The 9817-nt window shown below is 36.1% G+C and overlaps 1 protein-coding gene across 3 annotated transcripts in view; it reads right to left on the bottom strand.

The window, feature by feature from the left end:
* Positions 1 to 9170, bottom strand: part of ppa2 (inorganic pyrophosphatase 2) — a 19981-nt gene extending 10811 nt beyond the window's left edge. For 2 of the 3 annotated variants that reach the window (XR_009821861.1, XM_062026830.1), the window contains exons 1-7: positions 8930 to 9170; positions 5498 to 5562; positions 5389 to 5424; positions 5256 to 5309; positions 3349 to 3468; positions 2395 to 2481; positions 2172 to 2298 (exon numbers count right to left, since the gene is read on the bottom strand). Coding sequence is in view for 2 of the 3 variants with exons in the window: in XM_062026830.1 (XP_061882814.1) it covers positions 2172 to 2298; positions 2395 to 2481; positions 3349 to 3468; positions 5256 to 5309; positions 5389 to 5424; positions 5498 to 5562; positions 8930 to 9116 (676 nt within the window). In the remaining variant the exon portion in view is untranslated. The remainder of the gene's footprint in view (positions 1 to 2171; positions 2299 to 2394; positions 2482 to 3348; positions 3469 to 5255; positions 5310 to 5388; positions 5425 to 5497; positions 5563 to 8929) is intronic. The other variant, XM_062026831.1, reaches the window with a different exon arrangement.
* Positions 9171 to 9817: the final 647 nt, after the last annotated feature.

Here is a 9817-nt window from a genome sequence, read left to right as displayed (position 1 = left end):
GGTAAAATGTCTATTGCCAACTCGTTAATTATTCCTCAATTTATTTATTTGTTTTTGTCATTACCAGCTCCATCACAAAACTTTTTTAAGATTTATGAGCGGAGGGTCTTCGATTTTGTCTGGAACGGCAAACCAGAAAAGATTAAAAGAAAGGTTTTGTACAAAGAGTATGAATATGGGGGCCTGAAACTTCTCAACCTTGAAGCTATGTGTCTGTCTTTAAAAGCATCAATTGTTCCAAAGATGTATTTAAACATTGAGTGGTACACAAATGTCCTGTTGGACAAAAAACATGTACTGTATCAAAATAAATTGTATTCTTTTTTACAAGCGATCCCCTCCCAGAGAGTCTGCTGGGAAACATGGCGGGGTTCATAAAGGAAACAATCCACTCATAGTGGTGTTTTCAATTTTATGTGCCAGAAAAAAGAGACGATATTTTGCAGCAGTTAATATGGATGAACTCTAATATTGTAATAGATGGAAAGCCTTTCTTTTGGAAAAATATGTTTGAAAGAGGAATCATTTTTGTCAATGATATTATCAATGAGAATGGTAAAATTATGAAGTATGATGAATTTAGAGCTATGTATGGTGATGCTTGCTCAAGCTTTTCATTTTATCAACTAACTGGAGTCATTGGGAAAAGATGGAAACAAATAATTAATTATTGAACTACTAAATTATTAGTTTGTAAACCTCTAATAAGAAATTGTAGTTGGCAAAAAGGAACTAAAATAAATAGAAAAATATATAATTTTTATTTAATAAAGAAATCTTTGAAGGCTGCCTCATACAACACAAATGGAAAATGGGAGGACTTTTTTGACTGCCCGTTGCCATGGGATGCCATATTCAAACTAATCTATAAAACCACTATCGATGTGCAAAATCGTTATTTTCAAATTAAAATTATTTATAACTTCTTACCCACAGGGAAAATGTTAAAATTATGGAATATGACAGAGTCAGATGATTGCCGATTTTGTTGTCAGGAGCCTGAATCCACCCTGCATTTGTTTTGGTATTGTCATATTGTGTCTTTGTTTTGGGTGGAAGTTGAAAAAATGTGTTTAAGGATTGGTTTGTTTATGAAGGTTAATGTGGTTTCTGTTATTTTAGGAGAGTTCATTGACAATCATGATTTAGTCAATTTAATTATAGTACTCGGTAAAATGTTTATTTTTAAGGCCAAAAACAGATATTCACTTAGTATTACTTTCTTTAAAACATGTATTCAATATTTTTTAACTTTAGAAAGTTACATGGTTGAAAACGATAATGATGCCAAAAAACATTTAAAAAAAAGATCAGAAGTCCTCCAAGGCTTATTTTGAAAGTATAATTATGTTTATAGATTATATGATATCTGTTGTTGTGTTCCCTAATTTGAGTGACCTGGACATAATCTCGACTGTACATAAATGTTTATTTTGAAAATGTAATTTTGTTTATAAATTATATGCAATCTGTTGTGTTCCCTAATTTTTTTCTGTGTACATGAATGAAGGTGTGTGTTGCTGAGTCCGACTTGGACATTATCTGGACTGGGCCTGGTTTAAAAAACCCTTTAAACAAATCTAATTTCATTGACAACCTGGTCTGTTGAAGATAAGGCCCTTTTTTTAAAAATAAAATAAAATAAGATAAATAAATAAAAAACATTTTCTTGGATAAAAAAGAAAGTAAAACAGTATAAAAATAATTACATAAAAAATAGTAATTAATGAAAATGTTAGTGGACCAACAGCCTATACAATCATGTGTGCTTCAGGGACTGTGTCCCTTGCAGATGTGTTGTCTATGTTGTGGGAACCAGAATATTGGTAGCAGAAAGAAATAACCCCTTTTGTGTGAATGGGTGTGGATGAGTGTGCATGGGGGAGGTTGTTTGGGTTGATGCACTGATTGAAAGTGTATCTTGTGTTTTTTCTATGTAGATTTAATTTTATTTTTTTATTTTTTTTTAGAACAGGCCCGCGGGCGGCTCATCTGGTCCTTACGGGCGACCTGGTGCCCGCGGGCACCGCGTTGGTGACCCCTGCATTAGACTATCCATCCATCCATTTTCTACCGCTTATTCCCTTCGGGGTCGCGGGGGGCGCTGGAGCCTATCTCAACTGCAACAAGTCGCCACCTCATCGCAGGGCCGTCATATGAAAAACACCTACTATTTAAGTTTTTGGCATCAGGGTCTTCTGCATTGATAGCGATGACTTTCCAGTCCATTTCGCCTTCGTCAATCATTGCCAAAATTCCGAGCACTTTCACTTGGATGACCTGCCCAATGGAGCACACCTAGAAGAAAAGACAGAAGCAAATTCAGACAGAAGCATTTCATCAAGGAAGGAATGTCTTTTGAGTAATTCATTGTTGGGCCCCAATAGTTCTTACCTGTGTACCAATGTCACAGACGTCTATGGGATCGTTATCGCCACAGCATTTTGTTTCCGAGTCGGTATGGTTGGGGTCCTCCCACGTCTTTTCCAATGAATGATGTAACAAATCAAACAGTTTCACAAACATTTCAGACTGAGCAGCAGAAGCAGGGATACATTTTAAACTCTGGACTAAGTTATGAATTACATGTTTAGGCTGTAATGTAAGCACCTTATTGGTTTGCATTTAGAGCAGGGGTTCTTAACTTTTTGACCTCGGGGCCCAACTTTTCCAATACAGAGGGTCCCGGGGCCCACTCAAATTTTAACACTGAATTAGTAAACTTACTCTTGATTTTAATTGTATTTAATAATTATATCTAACCTGTTTACAGTTTACAACCTTGCCAAATGATATGAAACCATGTGTTAATCACAAATATTATTCATTTAACACATAAACCTGGGGCTTAGGTCAGGCTGATTAGAAAAATAAGATCTAACTAAATGGACTGCGTATGTAGGGACTCACAAGTGACAAAAATAATTTACATACAATTATGTTGTGCTAAAATAAACAAACTAAATAAACAAATAATGAGTATGTTTCTGAACAAAACTGTCAGTAAAATTTAAAGTAAAAATGAAAATACAGCTTCACCGATTTAGTCATAATTTTTGCGGTTAAGAAGCTTTTTAGGACTTTAGCTCCAGACTTCTTCTGTTTGTTTGATATTGTCATAACTGCCACAAGTGGTGAGAAAGTGTATTACAACTGAATACCGCTGCGACCTATATGGACCACAGCTAAGAAACAGATATTTTCTGGCAGCCCAACAATGGCCCCATGGTTAAAAAACACTGATGTTTAGAGTATACTGACTGTAACAGAAGCTTTATTTCAAAAATTATTATTTATTTGTCGCACTTGTTCGTATCATTCAAACAATATGATGGATGACAGCCTTACCTGTGGGATGGCTCCATAGTTCCAAATGTAACCTTTATGAGGAAATATGTTGGCGACATATCGGAGCTTGCCTTTCTTCACATCTTGCATGATGGGATTCAGAGGTTCCTGTGTTGCGATCTGAAAATTGTTGAAACGATGAAGATGCGTGTATTTGTGCGTATGTGTTCGCGCAAATTCCCCCGAATGTCAATATAGTTGCATAAAAATAAAAGGCTTCAGATGATTAGGTTAAAGTTATTGAAAAAAATACTGATATTGATGTTTTAAAAATACAATAAATGATGTCAGGTTTGTCCAAGTTTTTATACAAGTGTTTCTGCCAGACAACACTATTTGCTTGACTTACAAAGATGGAAATTTGGCAAAACAACGACAGAATAAAAATACTGTATATGAAGTAAGGGGCTTAACTTTTAAGAAGCTCTTTTTGGGGCAGATAATCTGTGCCAGCATGTGGCACTATAGAGCAGTAGAACCACACATAACTTTGACTCTAATACAATAAAAATATAAATTACATTTATTGGCAATGTATTAAAAATAACATGGCATGATATAATAAAAAAATCTGTATATATATATATTTTATAATAGGGCTGGACAATTCATAAAATTTTAATCTTGTATTTTGGCTTCTCACAATTATAAAAATATCATTGGAAAAAAATAAATTAATGGGCCATGCAACGTGCATGCAAATTTCTGAGCTCGTAACAGTGAAACATACAGGTAAGTGAGCGTACGAGTGAAAACAAGACCACGTCTACTAGAAGTTTGGAATCTCATCATGGTTGCTACTTTTTATTTGACACAGCGCTAGTATGCCTAATCAATCATCACTTAACTCAGCAATAAAGAGTAAGGCATATGATTTTTGCATCAACGTAACTGTGGACAGACTCACAGAAATGGTAAAAAAAAAAAAAAACGCAAAACATCAGTGAAATTGACATAAATGTGGGTTAAATGCTGTCTTTGTGAGGAGAAGGAACATTTGTTTGGGGAAATATTGTGTCCCGGGCTACTTATTCCTTCCCAAAACACTCAACCCATACTGAACCAAACAATGTCAACATGACCACTTAAAACACCAAATAAATAAGAAGCTAGATTTAGCAAGAACAATCCACTCACCCACAACACATATCTTCTTGTGTTGTTGTAAACGCCATCATCGATGTAAGCTTATCGTATAAACAGGACAGCTTTTGCAACTCCAGACTCTCTTTGTTTCTTTTCAAGCATCAAGCCTCGTCTCTTCACAGCAAGCTCAGAAAAAAAACACAATTCCCCCATTACAATAACAGCGCTGTGAGTAACAACTGATCTGACTGTGCGAACAAAATAAGTTTTAAAAATGTACCTTACACAAGCATAATGTAGTTAAAGCACTTGCAGTATTGATACTTTTGCAACATTATTATGCTTTGATTTATAATACTGGTCCAAATTGTAATATGAATTGCACCAATAAATGTGAGGATTTTTGCATTTAATTAACAAACATTTTATTTATGACACAAAAACACACTATGGTGATTAAATAAATGTAAAAGGTAAAAAACGGAATAAAAAAATAAACTGGGTAAACAGAATTACATTTTTTCATTTTACTATTGTTTTACTTTTACTTGTTTATTCGTTACTAATTTACAGTCAGTTGTTATTTTAATTCATACTTAAGTTGAGTTTAAGTGGTACACTGAATACTAATTTTTTTCTAATGAATGATTGTGTTATTAAACGTGATTTAAATATAAATCAAAATAATCGGGATTAATATCTCCCATATCCGTCCAGCCCTAGTTCATATATGTTTAATGGAAAAAGTCACCCTATCCTAAAGGCTTGATTTCACAATACTAACAAAGCAGTTATTGATATGTTTTGAGACTTCCCCCTACCTCCATCTTTGCATTTGACCACCGAGGTACCTCCACGACCATGTTGAAGAGCACCTGAACATACAAACGCTTTTTACAACACATGTGCACGCTGAGATGTTTTTGGATGTTAAGAAAGGAAGTCGGACCATACCGCGCTCTTTTTTGCCTTCTTTGCTGGCAAATCCTGCTGAGAGAAAAATAATAATTTTTTTTTTTAAATGCACAAGATAGATGATGCACATTATACCAACGCTATGTACCTGTTCTGCCTCTGTTATCAGTGGAATATCATGGAAAGGAGAAATGTAGTTGCCTTCTGAGTTTTCTGGGGGAGGGAAAGAATAGACACAATTAAAAAAAACAAATTTCTGTATTGTCCAGGAAGGTGTGCGTGTAAATGTCTTTAGGCTTTTATGTGTCCTAGACTGACTGGTGACCCCACCCTCTTGAGTGAAGTAAACTACCTGGTTTATTAGACCGGTGTTTTTCAACCACTGTGCTGTGGCACACGAGTGTGCCGTGAGATACAGTCTGGTGTGCCGTGGGAGATTATGTAATTTCACCTAATTGGGTTAAAAATATTTTCTGCAAACCAGTAATTATAATCCGCAAATGTGCCGTTGTTGAGTGTCTGTGCTGTCTAGAGCTCGGCAGAGTAACCGTGGCATACTCTTCAATATCAGTAGGAGGCAGCAGGTAGCTAATTGCTTTGTAGATGTCTGGAACATGGTTTGTCGTGATCACAATATGCGGGAGGCAGCGTGTAGGTAAAAAGGTATCTAACACTTAAACCAAAAATAAACAAAAGGCGAGTGCCGCTAAGAAAAGGCATTGAAGCTTAGGGATGGCTATGCAAAACTAAACTAAAACTGAACTGGCTGCAAAGTAAACAAAAACAGAATGCTGGACGACAGCAAAGACTTACAGGGTGTGGAGCAGACGGCGTCCACAAAGTACACCCGTACATGACATGACAATCAACAATGTCCACACAAAGAAGGATAGCGTCCGCACAACCTAAATAATCTTGATTGCGTGAACAAAGCAAGTGCGGGGAATAGCGTTCAAGGAAGACATGAAACTGCTACAGGAAAATACCAACAAAAGAGGAAAAGCCACCAAAATATGTGCGCAAGACAATAACTAAAACACTACACACAGGAAAACACTAAAAAAACTCAAAATAAGTTAAGGCGTGATGTGACAGGTCGTGACAGTGCACCTACTTTGAGACAAGAGCTATAGTGATGCATGCTTGGTTATGGTTTGAATATATACAGTATGTGTACAGCTCTGGTAATGGGTACATTCGCACCCACCTGCGCAAATGTACTTCAAAATGTAACAATCAAAATAAATATGACTTTTTTTTTGTTTACTAGGGCATGCATTTATAATATGCATTAGTTTGACCCTTAAAAATCAACGATAATAAAAAGGAGATGCTTGGAAATAGCATAAAAATGCCCCAAAAACTTAGAAAAACACGATTCATAGCGTTACTTTTTGGTGTAACCATCGTGAGCGTTCTGTTCAGGTACATTTCTTTTATATTTTGAGAAATCATCATATTTATTTATTACTAAATTTAAATAGGTATTGATCAATCTTTAAGCTGTGTGTATTTGATTTCAGTTTGCTTTTGACATCTTATTTAGAATTGTAGTTGAAACTTTTACAACCTTGTATTGCGCTCATGATGGCGTAACCAAACTAGATTTCATTTAATGATCTTATTTTGAATATTTATTCCCTTTTTTACATTTAGTATAATTAAATATTCATTTATAAACATTGAATACATTTAAAATATCAATAAAATGCAATTGCCTTCATCTTATAGGGTAATGTTTAGTTACACGGCGTGGCGAAGTTAGTAGAGTGGCCGTGCCAGCAATCGGAGGGTTGCTGGTTACTGGGGTTCAATCCCCACCTTCTACCATCCTAGTCACGTCCGTTGTGTCCTTGGGCAAGACACTTCACCCTTGCTCCTGATGGCTGCTGGTTAGCGCCTTGCATGGCAGCTCCCGCCATCAGTGTGTGAATGTGTGTGTGAATGTGGAAATACTGTCAAAGCGCTTTAAGTACCTTGAAGGTAGAAAAGCGCTATACAAGTATAACCCATTTATCATTTATTTATTTACACCAAGTCATGAGCGTAACTCTAAGCTTCATCACTTTGACTTGTAATGTCTCACATTCTGGTGGTGTTTTATGCTTTTTATGTTTATGTTTATGTTTCTAGTATGGCTGTGAATCTTTGGGTGTCCCACGATTCGATTCAATATCGATTCTTGGGGTCACGATTCGATTCAAAAGCGATTTTTTTTTTTTTCAATTCAACACGATTCTCGATTCAAAAACGATTGTTTCCCGATTCAAAACGATTCTCTATTCATTCAATACATAGGATTTCAGCAGGATCTACCCCAGTCTGCTGACATGCAAGCAGAGTAGTAGATTTTTGTAAAAAGCTTTTATAATTGTAAAGGACAATGTTTTATCAACTGATTGCAATAATGTAAATTTGTTTTAACTATTCAATTAACCAAAAATATGACTTATTTTATCTTTGTGAAAATATTGGACACAGTGTGTTGTCAAGCTTATGAGATGCGATGCAAGTGTAAGCCACTGTGACACTATTGTTCTTTTTTTTTATTTTTATAAATGTCTAATGATAATGTCAATGAGGGATTTTTAATCACTGCTATGTTGAAATCGTAACTAATATTGATACTGTTGTTGATAATATTCATTTTTGTTTCACTACTTTTGGTTTGTTCTGTGTCGTGTTTGTGTCTCCTCTCAATTGCTCTGTTTATTGCAGTTCTGAGTGTTGCTGGGTCGGGTTTGGTTTTGGAATTGGATTGCATTGTTATGGTATTGCTGTGTATTGTTTTGTTGGATTGATTAATTTAAAAAATAAATAAATAAATACAGAACAAAAAAAGATTTTTTTAAAAATGAGAATCGCGATTCGAATTCAAATCGATTTTTTCCCACACCCCTAGTTTCTAGCAATACTTTAATTTTGCCTTTGAAAGTAACACTCCAATGTCCATTAGTGGAGCTGTACACATACATATCCAACGTACAACCTTTGTTTTCCCTGTTTCCAGTTGTGGTTAGCACAACCAAAAACAACACAGTTTTTCGGCATTTTGGAGGCAGAATGACGGGTTTAACCAGCGTAGGTCGACAGGTTAAAGAGTAATGGCAACGGTTTGTTTTCAACGCCAGTCTGGTTGCTATGGCTCGAAGAACCCGTATGTAGCTCAGTTGCCCGGATTTCGGCCCTCACCCATTGCGACCTTTTTTTTTGTCAATATCGGCTACCGAGTTTCATTTTATTCATGCTTTCTGCGGATGGTGTGCCTCAGAATTTCTTCAATGAAAAAAATGTGCCTTGGCTCAGAAAAGGTTGAAAAACAAAATGTGATTGAAAGTCATATCTGTAGCATAATTTGTGTCCATGTGACCAACAACCGGAAGTACAGCACAGCACACTAACAACTTAGAAAGCTACACGAAATAACGTTACCAGTGCTATCACTTTAATTCCCTTTAAGGTTAAATATTAACTTTGGGTCAGCTGTCGCAGCGTCCATACTCCAGCGCCACCATAAAACACACAAAGTGTGGGTAACTAATAGGTGTTAATTACCCGGTAATGGTTACACACTACTTACTAAAATAAACCCGGTAATTTGGAGTGTTGGGGCTTCCTCGCTCCACCGTTTGATAGTGCATCATTTTTCTTGAAGAGTACAAATGAGGCACAGCGGCTGGTCGGGTGACGTTGTGTCCACAAGTGGAAAATAACCCTAAAACTGTCCGCAAGACACTACCAGAGCTTTGCAACAGCAGCGGTCTCATTGCGGAGGTCCTCGCCAGTACTTCCTGCTTCCTTTCAAAATGGCAACAGACTGGACAAGAAACTTCCGGAAATGGCCCTTAAAAATAAAGGTTTATATTTCACAAATCGAGAGCAAGCAACAATAATTGTGAGTGCTTCCTGCTTATTTAGGAAGCCCTGTTTATCATTCCCCCTAAAGACAACAACATCATTCATATGAATTTAATACATTCCTTAATTAATGTAGTTGATTTTAGTTATATTTTATTTTGACAACAACCGAGAGTGGATAGAGTTCTTACATTTCCTGACACAATGAGATTATTCTACTGCCACCTGTCTGTGGAAAGACAGAAGTTTTTCCACTTTTATTCAGAAATGTGGAACCATCCCTCCATCCGTTTTGCTACCGCTTGTCCCAAACTTACACATACAGTATGTATACTAACACAAAGATATAATCAAATAATTATGATCAATCTGAAACAGTGAGGCCCCTTAAAAGGAAGTATGCAACCTTAGCCCCCAAAAATGTCCGTCTCGTAAAATTAGTAAGTAAAAAAAAATGTAATACCGTATTGACATGATTATACAACCACCTTAAATATAAGACAACTTAAAAAACAACAAAAATAAAAGATAATCATGTTTTCAATATTTATTTGAATATATATCAGTGGCGTGCCGTCAGTAGAGGCAGGGGAGGCACGGCCTCACCTGC

Source organism: Entelurus aequoreus, linkage group LG18 (genome assembly GCF_033978785.1).
Source record: "Entelurus aequoreus isolate RoL-2023_Sb linkage group LG18, RoL_Eaeq_v1.1, whole genome shotgun sequence".
In the NCBI taxonomy this organism is placed as follows: Eukaryota; Metazoa; Chordata; class Actinopteri; order Syngnathiformes; family Syngnathidae; genus Entelurus; species Entelurus aequoreus.
The sequence above is the reverse complement of the archived record's forward strand: the minus strand, read 5'-3'. Positions and strand labels throughout refer to the sequence as shown.